The 12628-nt window shown below is 46.4% G+C and overlaps 1 protein-coding gene across 1 annotated transcript in view; it reads left to right on the top strand.

Moving 5' to 3' along the window:
* Positions 1 to 12628, top strand: part of LOC119163263 (uncharacterized) — a 46896-nt gene that overhangs the window by 494 nt on the left and 33774 nt on the right. Inside the window, exons 2-6 of the mRNA XM_075882145.1 lie at positions 3723 to 3997; positions 6384 to 6806; positions 7850 to 8074; positions 8867 to 9166; positions 11080 to 11315. Coding sequence (XP_075738260.1) covers positions 3723 to 3997; positions 6384 to 6806; positions 7850 to 8074; positions 8867 to 9166; positions 11080 to 11315 — 1459 coding nt within the window. The remainder of the gene's footprint in view (positions 1 to 3722; positions 3998 to 6383; positions 6807 to 7849; positions 8075 to 8866; positions 9167 to 11079; positions 11316 to 12628) is intronic.

The raw sequence follows: 12628 nt of genomic DNA, 5'->3' as shown, positions 1-12628 counted from the left end.
GGCACGCAAGGTCCCACGGAGCTGTCGTGTTCATCTTATGAAATGATGGGGGCTCATTCGCGAATCGTGTTTCCTTATTCCCAACATTTTATCGCTCACGTCGTATGAAGAGTAACGAAAAAAAAAAAACACTGTTTTGAACATCTTAACCATAACTGCGTCTTAGCTGCACAAGAGAGAATTGGCGGATAACTTTTTTTTTTCCACCAAGGAGCGAACATAACCCGCAACCCTAAATCGTGTGGCATTCTTCACGAACCATTTAGTTCCTATATAGGCGCCTTTTCCTGTTGGCCCACGCCGCCCTCTCAATTACATCCACTTCCAGGAGTGGCCGCAGCTGTCTCACCGATTTGAATTTGTCTTGCGTTGCCCTTCTCACGTTCTTCTTGCGTTGCCCTTCAAAGAGGGAATATCAATTTGCATGGCAAAACATTCTTTGCGAACTGTTTCGAGCGAATCGTGCTAAAGCAAAATTTTTGTCTGAATACAAGTTCTGCCTAATAGGATCGTCAGCACATCCTTTTTCCGACACATCGAAGTGTTGTGGTCGATTCAGACGTCAGCGAAAACAGAACTTCAATTAGCACAAGGTTATAGGTGGATTAGAAGCTCTGCAAGTATGGAACCGCCAAAAACATTTTGAGAGAAAATGCAACCTCTCATATGCCAGTGGGTGTTACAAAGCGCACAAGTGAACTGAACCAGTGTAATTACGTTTTTGTCTTACCTCAAACCAAAGCTTTCTTAATCATAATGAGCCCGGGAGAGCCTCGATTCTAGGGTTTATATTTAGCAAAACGTTCATGGTTTCCTGACTTGGGATGAGAAGAGGAGAGAATGAACAGAAGGCTATATGTTAACTATTAATTCGTGCCTCTTAATACTCGTGATGGTGTTGAAGTAAATCGCTAATGATCAGGATGAATGCGCAGAAGCCTGTTCCCGCTTTTTCGAGAAGGCCCGTCGATTTCACGAAGTTTCACTCCCAGATAGTAGTTGCAAGAGCTGAATTAACCTGCAATACACTCGCTTGTGTTTACCTATCCTTATTTTTTTCATTCCGCTGCGGTATTTATTCAACGTTCAAAAACATGCATGTAAACTCTTATAAAAATGTGTATCCTTTTACAATATTGTAATTTTTCTCCTCGGAAATGACTGTCTACGCTTGACAGCGTATAGCTTAACGTTCCATCGCTTTAGTTTCTTTTTCTCTGCCCGTGATGGCCACCCAGTCGTCTCGACGCGCATGGCTTGGCCCGACACGAATCTTGACAGGAGCTCTTCGTGTGTTCAAGGCCAGCTTCGATAACGTCCCGTGTGGTCCTCCGTGCCATGGGCCTCACGAACGACTGGCGTCACGTTGCCGTACTGCATATTCATGCGTTAACCGCGAATACGCTCGGGAAGCCCCAGATGATCGCAGACTTCTGCCAGAATTTGTATCAGATGCCGAGGCAGGTCCAAGTAACCCAGTTATGCCTACGCTGTTCAAGATGTCTTCCTGCTAGAAGAGTCTTGCGATCGGCTAAGCTGCCTATCAGGGATAGGTGAGTGTTTGCACATTTTTGCGGACGCTGCTGTAAACAATTGGCTCTCTCATTGCGAGGCTATTTTTCATGGAATGTGGCAGCGAGTGTGCATATGACAGTCAATTGTATAGAGTTTCATTTGAGTTATATTGTGATATATATGCAGATTCATTCAGTCACACTCAGTCAAATCTTCTTCGCCCGAACATGATGCAGGCACATTGGTGCTCTCTATATTGTGGCTATGCCCAACACTGGGCTCCACATGAATAATGTTGAGCTTTACATTAACGTTTTCTTTGCGGAATTAAATGGAATAGGTCCTATGGTTTTAAGGTGCCATGTTAAGTTTAAGAAAATACCAGAGGACGCTTACAAGTAATGCTATGAGGACATTTACAATACCACAGGTAAAGTGTGAAACGGACTGACTTCAGAAAGGCGTAGATATCAAAGCGGCTGGACTTGTTCTGAATGAACTGCTTTCGTTTTAAATAGGCGCTGTACTCTGCGAAGCTTTTGTGTGAAAGTGTAGTGTTTTATTTGCATGAAGGTCACGTGCACTTTATCGTGCCAATTACCTGCGGCAAGTGCGTGCCGAGAATATAATTTTACTTTCCCCACTGATGAGAACTAGAATCTTTGTGAGAATAGTAGTAGACCTGTTCATTTGGTAAACACAGGTCATTCATCTATGGTGGTGTGTTTGTAACAGTAAAATGCGAGTCAAAACGCGTAGTGTTATGTTTTAAGGTTTTAGCAATTTATGTAGCTAAGTTGATGAAGGAAAAAAAAAACAAGGCACCTTGGTGTCGGATTCATTGCTTATTCCACCTTACTATAGACACGTTGGCGTTTACGCATGTTAGCTGGTATAAAAGTGTGCAAATAACATTCCTTCAACCCTTTTAGTACCATTTTCAGGAACACTGCATTTAATTCACCAGTATGCCCACCATAGTTTCTCAACAGGTAAGGCGTTGTGTTGATAAGCTTTAGCACCCAGCTTTGGCTTGCGGCCGCGGTGACTCATTCCGAAGGGGTGAAAGGCGTGAACAACCTTGCTCTTAGATGCAGGCGAATGTTAAATGATTCCGTGTTTTAGAAATTAATCATGAGTCCCCTACTGCGGCGTACCCCATAATTATAGCGTGGCTTCGGCACATAGAACGAAAATTTCATCATGCAATGATTATTATCATTTCTATGTTTATTGAGTTGTTCATTCTTTATTGTTTTATTTTTTTTTGTCCGACAGCACATAGGACCTTAAGATTGCTCTTGCGCGCCTTATCTAAAAGATAAATCAATCGAAGTCGGTTACAACTTCAGAATAAATACGGGCTCCACCCCCTGGTACCGCAGCGCGCCTTTCATTCACCTCTGCAACCGATCAATAGTTGATTATTTCCGTTCGAACCATATCACTTTTTTGTCAAGAAGGTAAATACTATGCATAATATGAATGGGAAGTTCATCATTTCTTGTTGAAATGTTACGTTTGGCTTAGCAGTAAAGTCATAATTTATGATAAAATTTGCCAAGAAGTAAAACTTTTTGAACAAAAATTATCGAAATAAACACGTACCTATACGGGTATGCATGAAATACGTAAAAGATTCTGCCATCACGTAAATAAGCGATTGCAATTAGTGCGACGTTTATGAAAATTATGGTGGGATGGGGATTGATGGGACGTTCCTGAAAAATCCTGGGTGGGATGCTGACCGCTGTGGGTGGAGCTTACATTTATTCTTAGGCTGTAATTTGGATTAAATGACAGATAGATAGATAGATAGATAGATAGATAGATAGATAGATAGATAGATAGATAGATAGATAGATAGATAGATAGATAGATAGATAGATAGATAGATAGATTGATTGATTGATTGATTGTGAGTGATCGATTGATCGATTGCTCGATCAATCGATTGATGGTGGAGTGCTCGAGGTTTTGTTCACCTCCAGCGGCATTGCTTCGGGATTGATCAGCCCACTCTTTCCGGTGGGTATATACTCAGGACGTGTCGAAAAAATCGCGACCAATCGCAGCTTCGCGGCAAGAACGTAAGACAACTTAAATGTATCAGCGCTCGTGATGATTGGCAGAGTTTTTATCTCTGCTCAGTGTTTGCCTTTTAAGACTAATCGAGCGGTGATCCGACTATATACCGTGCATCGCAGCGGCCGCGTCGGGCAACAGCGACCTGCGTCGCCAGGTGTGGGAGTTGCTGGTGGCGCTGTGCGTCCGCGGAGGCGAGGGAATCCGACGGGCGCTGTCCACGCTCGACCAGCTGGCCACGCTGCGCGCCCAGCGCACCCGGCTGGCCGCCCTGGCGCTGGCCATATCGCGCGGCACCGACGACGAGGTGCCCCCTCTGCTGGCGCTCGCCAACAAGGCGCTCAGCGGACGCGACCGGGCAAGGCTGCGCGCCGAACTCAGGGCCAGAGGGTCCAAGGTGAGACGCCCGCCACTTGGGCGCTGTGTGGAAGTAATGGGGAATTAGAGAAAACAAACACAAGACCGGTTGGAGAAACGTCGCTTTAGACATGACGAGTGCAGGGTTGTTACCAAATGTCCCGCTCCTCATAGTTTTTTTTTTTTCCGATGCCTAAGATTTTGCAACCTTATAATTGATTTGTGGGGTTTAACGTCCTAAAACCACCATATGATTATGAGAGACGCCGTAGTGGAGGGCTCCGGAAATTTTGACCACCTGGGGTTCTTTAACGTGCACCCAAATCTGAGCACACGGGCCTACGACATTTCCGCCTCCATCGGAAATGCAGCCGCCGCAGCCGGGATTTGAACCCGCGACCTGCGGGTCAGCAGCCGAGTACCTTAGCCACTAGACCACCACGGTGGGGCTTTGCAACCTTATAAGAGAACGGCAATTGTAGTAGAAGCTTCCATGAGGTTCGCGACAGCAGAATTCCCTAAAGCAGGAGTTGGACACTTTTTGAGGTGAAGGTCCGAGTTGCACGAAGACGAGGGCAGCAGGATTAAGAAAAATTTTTTTTGAAATTTGCAATTGACGATAACGTACAAAAGCTTGAATTGAAATCACGTTTATTTTCAGAAATTAGTCTCAAAAAACAAGCAAAAAACTCCATGTCAGCTCAAAACTGCCACGTCTATCTTCACATATGGAGTGACGCGTGAGGGGTGGAGATTCTGACGTTGTCCCGGGGGTCACATAATACTGCCCCGAGGGCCGTATGTATAGCCCGTGGGCCACACGTGGCCAACCCGTGCGTTAAGAAAAAAAAAACAAAAGCAAAGTAGCATCATTGACAAGTAAGGAAAGAAAAATAAGATAAAATAAATAAATAGTGATTATAACATAAAATAAAGAAAAACGCAAAACGCCGCGTCACGCTTGGGTACTCCTAGTTGGTACATCATTGAAAACAGCCACAAATTAACTATAGCCACTTGCTGTTGTCCACCTTAAGTACTGCAATTTTCTTTGTGTTTGCGTATTTGCTATATAATAAAACATTTGCCTACCCTTGTACTCCCCGTACCCTTGTACCCACGCCTACCCTTGTACGCTCCACCGCGGTGGTCTAGAAGTTAAGGTACTCGGCTGCTGACACGCAGGTCGCGGTGTCGAATCCCGGCGGCGGCGGCTGCATTTTCGATGGAGGTGAAAATGCTGTAGGCCCGTGTGCTCAGATATGGGCGCACGTTAAACCCTAGGTGGTTGAAATTTCCGGAGCCCTCTACTACGGCGTCTCTCGTAATCATATGGTGGTTTTGGGACGTTAAACACCACAAATCAATCAAAATGATTGAATAAATCATTCCTTGTACTCCTACATTGTTTCAAGAGTAAGCCAGGCTAATTAACATAACTACCATTTTGTTTTCACCAAATTTTCTTCAATGCAAACTGCTCTGAAATTAAACTAAGTAACATTTAATTTTTTTTATTACTATGAATGGAGCGCCATTTTCAAGTTCCAAAGCTTGGGTGATGACCCCATAAGTAGCAGCTTGAGCACTCGCATAAATACTCAGCGTCCGAACTGTTGCTTCTCTCCGGCCCTGCTACAAAGGCACGAACATTTCTTATTTGTCTTGTCCACAAAAAAGTAGTTAATCGAAAAGTATGACAGCAGTGGTACACATTACAGGAATATGTAGCGATGAAAATCAAATAGTGACGGTGATGTAATTCATTTCAGTGCACATTTTTCAACGTATATGCATCTTCGCTTGCTACCTGAACTCATTTTTTAGTCCATAAAGACCTACGAGAACATAAATGCTCACCGCGCTATTTTTGTTATGCCTAAGTTGCCAAGCAGAAAACATACAGACGAGCTCACTAATGCATGCAAGACACTGTCACACATACGCACAAACGTTCAGAGAGATTCGCTCATGACTCACCATGATAGTAAGGCGTCACAATATACCTGTACCAGAAAGACTGAATTCCAGGCTTTTATCACCCGAAAAAACCAGGTAACGAGAAAAATAGTAGTACTACTAACTATATCGGTAGTGACAAGAATGTGCATATTAACCATGGCCCGCATTCACAAACTCATCCCACACTAAAAATTTCCGCAAGGAAATATTTGAGCCAATGGCGATGTAAAACATATCATTAGCAAAGTTCCGTAAGTTTGGTCCATCTAGTGACAAAACTAATCCCAGAAATTCAGGTTAATACTACCCGCACTTGTAGCATGCTAGGAAAGTAAGTATAAGTATGAACTAGAGGGCAGAAGGCAATTGTAATGAAATCCCTCATTCCTGTATACACGAAAGCAAAAAAAAAAAGGCAGAGGTAGGACCATTGCCACATATCGGTGCTTCTTGCTCTTCTTCAGGTTCCCGCAGGCCTGACGTCCCCTCCTCCCGAAGAGAGCGGATGGCCGTCAGGTACGTCGGGTCCCCCGGAGACGTTGCAGCAGGCCTGGACGGCGCTTTCGACGAGGGCCTCCGGCAGTGGTAAGCGCGAGGCGTACCTGCTGCGTGCCCTGCAACGTCTTCTGGCCGACGACGCCTGGGATACGCCCGTCCGACAAACCAAGCACAGCCAGACCAGCCTCGAAGCCCTGGACCGATGCGGTACGGGACCCGCAGCCACGACTGCCATTCCTGCCAAGGCAGTCGCCACGACAACCGCTGCTGACACGCAAACCAGCACACCGACGACGGTCGCTGTTTCCTCATCGCCCGCTGACAGCGGTGGCAACAACCGGAGATGCTGCAGCTGCCGTTGCCACGAGTCAGCTTCCGCAGAAACCAAGGCAAGCACCACACGCTGGACTGCTCGACCTCGCGTTCTGTAGTGCTTGCCTCGTACTGGTCGCGATGATTTCACCAAACGGGAAGCTTTTAAATGATTTTGAAAACCTTTGCTGCCGTTCCTATATTTCTCTTGTCCACGTAAAATATCAGACAATCCAGCATCAATCAGGCCAACCCTACCACCCCTTCGCATAGCGGAAGGACGAAACAATGACTGAGCCCCTTAGATGGAAGATGTACGTGGAACGCGGACTGACACTGGCTGTGCTTCAAATAAATATGTGGTGAACAACTTTGTCAATATGAAACAGTGTTTTCTGCGAGTTCTGTATGCATCTTTTTTGCACGTGATTGCATTCCCTCGTAACAGCATTTTTTTGTTTGGGAACTTTAGGCAAAAATCGACGCTCAGAGAAGTGTATCAAATCGTGTGTGTCACTTCTCTCCTCTGCTGTGTTTTGCCTTTTGACTAGTTCCCATTCCCGAGATTATTAACCAACTTAATCAGATGATTCTTCTGTAATAGCTCACAAGATGACGCGTGCACACCACTCTATTGTAGATCATAGAATTTCTCATCCTCAGTTATAACGGTTACTCTTTAAGCGTCTGTTGTTGGCTGTGAGTTCATCCTTTTGCTGCTGTCGAACTTCTCTACATTGTACAACTTTTATTTGCTTACATGATTACATCCAGTTTTGCAGTGTTCATTGACTAGTATTATTCAAAATATTTATTGCGTAGGAGGTGCTGGCTGCTTCTCAGACAAACAAAGCGTAGCAAGGATGTGTAGTTCCGCCTAAAGCTAATGTATAATAGCGCTTAGATATGCGGGAGCTCTGTAAAACAGAGACAGGTATAGCACTGGTCTAAATGGCCTAACAAAAATGTTTGCACAATGTTAAAATTATACCATATTGCACGTGAGACTATACTCAACATATTCTATGAAGTATCAATATACATGGACTCTCAGGCTTTTTGTGTGCTACTGTTACATGCCGATTCAAACAAACTTTAATCGTTCCCTGGTCCTTGGCAGGCACCAACGGCACCGGTCAGCTTCGCACCGCCGCCAGGTCCGAACCTGTCGGGACCTCCACCTCCACCGCCGCCACCGCTGCCGACGGCTCCACCGCCTCCGATGGCTCCCGCACTGCCGTCGGCACCTCAGCAGTCGGAGCCGGCGCCGTGCCTGGTGCAGTCGTGGCCCCAACCGGGCACCAAGATGCGCACTCTCAATTGGAACAAGATACCCGCGCACAAGGTGCGTCTCTCCGCTCAGCCGTTCCACTTCGACAACTTTAGCATCGAATAGTACTTGAATTTGGAACACGTGAAAAGAGAAGCGAGTTCCTTCCCCAGGACGCGGGAAAGGATGGATCATTTAGACTTGACGCAGATCTGAACGGATCGATCATTATTCGAATGTATAAAGACAACGGCGTTGCGATATTGACTCCAACCGTGCTCACACCTTCTGTTATATTACAGAAATGTTAAGATTGATTCTCGAGCACGACGATAGAGTGTTCGGCGTAAATATATATATACGCACTTATAGTCACGTAACTTGCTTACCTTCGTGCCAACTTGTTTTTGTTTTTTTGTCATCTTCAATTTGCATGAGCTATTATATTCAGTTCGCGTGGGCTATTAAATATCGTCTCCCTCTTAACAGTACACATATTTGTCTATTTGCTGCTTCCTTCCTCAATGTTCCCTTTTATTTTATTAACAAATGATGTTTCATTTGACGAACTACAATTTCAGCGCCATGAAATGGTCGCGTTTTGAGCATATAAAGCACTTGTGCGCATCTGCGTTGTGCTGCTTCTTTGCTCAAGTTCCACTTCGTCGATTTAGAAGTGCAAACTTGCTCTTGTGTCTACAGACTGATCATAATTATTATTATTATTATTATTATTATTATTATTATTATTATTATTATTATTATTATTATTATTATTATTATAAGGATGTTGATGATGATGCATGTCACTTGAGGGCTAACTTATCATGCCCTGTTTCCCGTTATGCGTGTCCTGCACTTACGCAGGTGCTCGCCGGCGGCCGCAAGAGCCTGTGGCGGCGCATCGCCGAGAGCCACACCGGAGGGGAATCCCCGCTCGACTTCGCGCACCTCGAGGGTCTGTTCTGTCAGCACCAGCCATCGCAGCCCGCGACCTCGGCACATCACGCCACAGGCTCTGCAGGAGCCGGTTCCAACTCCGGATGGACCGGAGGCGGCGGAGGTGCGGGCAGCGGCAGCGAGGGCCGCGGACCACGTGATCCTGCATCCGGTCGTTCGGGAGACGAAGCACCGCTCAGGATACTCGACGCGCAGAGGAGCCTGCAGGTCAGATTGTTAGATGCGAAGCAGCTCTTTGACTATAGCCTGTGTAACGCTGTCCGTCCGTGTCTCCGTGATAACGCGCCGCACCGCGTTCCCCTCGCCGCAGTTGTTGGAACGATGCCAAGTAGGTCTAGTCGAAGCTGCGCGTTGACGTCACTCTCCCTCACCCGCAGCAACTGCCGGCTTCTGCCAACACACTATATGTGGTGTTGCTACTTCGCCCACTCGCGGCACACTTCTCTCTCCCTTCACCCTCTCCACAGCACGCAACGCTCGACCGCACGTCAAGTGGAAACACTTTTTCGGCTCGTTTATTTGCGACGAAACTTACACGAAACCCAACCCTACTCACATGTATTTGCGTTTAAATCAAAGGTTTACTCGAGTAAAGGCTACATCGAGTTTCACTTCAAACTTTTTTCCGGCACCCGCGTCGACGCCCGTTTCAGCCGGGTCAACGGCGTGCGCACCGCTGCTGCCTCACAGCCAATCATGGTTTCCTTCGGGGAGATAGTTCACTAATAATAATAATAATAATAATAATAATAATAATAATAATAATAATAATAATAATAATAATAATAATAATAATAATAATAAAGCAGTTTTTGGGAAGTATGAGCATACAAACAAATCCAGATAGCCAATACAAGGCGTTGATGACGTCACAAAACCGGAAGGACCAGCTAGGGCTTCGCTGTAAGTTACGGTTACCCGTAACGAAGAAGTCACACACCCTTGGGCAAAGAGAGTGCCTGCGTGCGCTAGAATATACAATAATTCCTTCCCTCACAAAATGAAACGCCAAATTCGCCTTGCGCTGAAATGCTTTCAGCTTCACTTCGCTCACAGTCCGCCGCGGTGATGTAGCGGTTATTCGGCGTTCGGCTCCTGACCCCAAAGGTCACGGGTTCAGTCGGAGCCTTTGGCCGCCAGTATGTTTGGTTGCCGATCGCCGCACATCGATGAAGGCGAAATGGTAGATACCCATGTGTACTGCGCGGTGTGATTGACGTTGAAAAACAGGTGTTCGAAATTTCCAGGGTCGCCCGCTTCAGCTTCCCTCGTAAGCATATCGTGTTTTTGACGTGAAACCTCAGATATTATATGACTATATGTTATCTAATAATCAGAAATTACTGCATTGCTTAAGTGTAATAAAATCTACATATAAATGACGAAAGAAGGGCAACTACCATCATGTACTGTTCATTTTATCAGTTTTTTGCCTCTTTTTCCTTTCTTCCACATCATTTTCGGCGACGCCTCGGGAGCTCTGAGGACCTAACTTTCCCGGCAGTACATACGCTGCGACTTGTTTTGAAAATATTGGATGCAGTATAATATGTAGGCTTCGAGAAAGCTGCTTTGCTCGGCACGAATACCCTCTGTAAGACTGAATGGTGCAAGCGATAAACTGTGTTAGCTGCCAGCAAGGAGCCCTCAGTTGCATGTCAGCGTCAACATCCCTATTGTTATATCGGGCCTCTTTCTCAAACCTGTGGCGCTACCTTGAGCGAATCTCTTATCGTTTCGCGACGCCTTTTGCAAATGGGATCTTGGCACTTCTCGAAAAGAACTTTTGTTTCGAGGCTATACAGAAGCGTCCCAGAGTTTCTCGAGACGTACATATCTATACGCGAGCGCTTGCGACGATCCTCTAGTGCGCGGGTCGGTGTGAAACGCAACATCCTCGCCCTCCTCCTCCTCCTCCTCCTCCTCCTCCTCCTCCTCATAATCATCATCATCGTCATCATCATCATCATCCAGTCCTGTTTTCCCACTGCAGGCTAGCCAGAGAGGCTCTGCCTGGTTAACTATCCTGTCTTTCCACCAACTCTCTCTCTCTCTCTCTATGCCTGATGGCTTGTTCGTCTTTTAGGGAGGCTAATGATTTGATTGTGACTGTTTCGCAGGTGGGCATCTTCCTGAAACAACTACGCGGCCAGGCGGACGAGGCTCAGCTTCTCGACGTGTTGCGCCGCGGAGGAAGCGGCGGAGGCAGCCTGGGCGCCGATAAGCTGCGTGCGCTGCAGGCGCTGCTCCCGGCGCCGGAGTCGGCGACCGCGCTCGAGAGGGCGCTGCTGGAGCGCGAACCGGGACAGCTGGCGCCACCTGAGGCATTCCTCGCCAGGATACTGCGACTCCCGGAGTGAGCACGCAACCACGTCTTCTTTCTTTTTTTTAGGGGCGAAGCTCCTTAAGGCGTGGGCTGTGCGTCCCCTGTATGTAGCCACCTCTCGTTTAGTTCTTGCAGTGTCCACTAGATGGCGGTACCGTCTCACGTATGTCGCCTCCTCTCGTTTAGTTCTTGCAGTGTTCACTAGATGGCGGCACCGTCTCCTGCATGTAGCCACCTCTCGTTTAGTTCTTTCAGTGCTCACTAGATGGCGGGACCTGTAGCTGATGATGAAAAGATGCAAGATGTTATAAACTAGACGGTGGTACTTGTAGTTGATGATGAAAGATGCGATATGTTATAAAATAGGAATGATGTCACATATGGCACGTGTCATTGGTGGAAGGCAATCGTTCGATTTAGTGCGGCGACGTACGCTAGGGGGAGCATTGTAATAAAATCGAGTAGGCAAAATGTACGGAAGATTCATGGTTTACCAGGTTTTCCTCCAGAGCTTCGCCCACTCATCATCATTCACTTCGTGGATATGGCGGCACTTTTTTTCTTTTTACCGTGTGTTGCAGCCCACATAGATCCCAGCACCAGAGTCCCCTCTAGTTTAATTATAGGAAACTATATGGGATACACCACTACATGGTATGAATGATTGCGCTAAGCAAGTGATGATATTATCATTTGTGATGCAACAGAAACACGGGTGAAGGGCGTTCTTCACGCCTCAGTTATCATTGCGGGATTGCGGTTCCCTCGCGCCAGTGAAAGCTCGTATATATAGTAGTCGCTGTAGCAACAATGCTTTCATAGCAACATGATTCATCGTTACAGAGATAGAAGTTACAGACTGTTGAGTTGGAAAAGGAGTACCTCATGACACCTCTAAACTGCACGATGTTTGCCAGTTTAGCATGCGTGGGACATGTTAACACAAGGAGGGACCAGTACTATAGTGTGTTCATGCATGTGCAGATTGATCGGATGCATGCATGCGTTGTGCATACATCCGAGGTCACCAACGCACATTCCTGGGAGTGAAATGATGCAGTTATAAGCAACGACATCGCATCAGTGCAGATACTTTTCCATGGAGTTGAAACAAAGATATATCGGCTTACAGCCTATTAAAGAGATATTTTCACCTGTCCCGCCTCTACGCTTCTGAAAACACTTTGCGAGTTTTCTTTTGAAGCTTTGAAGCAATGTTGCGGCGATGTCCTCCACTCTTTCAAGATCATTCAGTTAGGGTTGGTATTCTGCGAACTTTGGATGTAATCTCAGAGCAGGACTGGACTGTGCGCCGAGTATATTGGGCATCAACCGTGCCGTGC

Source organism: Rhipicephalus microplus, chromosome 2, assembly GCF_043290135.1.
Source record: "Rhipicephalus microplus isolate Deutch F79 chromosome 2, USDA_Rmic, whole genome shotgun sequence".
Classification (NCBI taxonomy): domain Eukaryota; kingdom Metazoa; phylum Arthropoda; class Arachnida; order Ixodida; family Ixodidae; genus Rhipicephalus; species Rhipicephalus microplus.
This window is presented reverse-complemented; position numbering and strand designations above follow the sequence as displayed.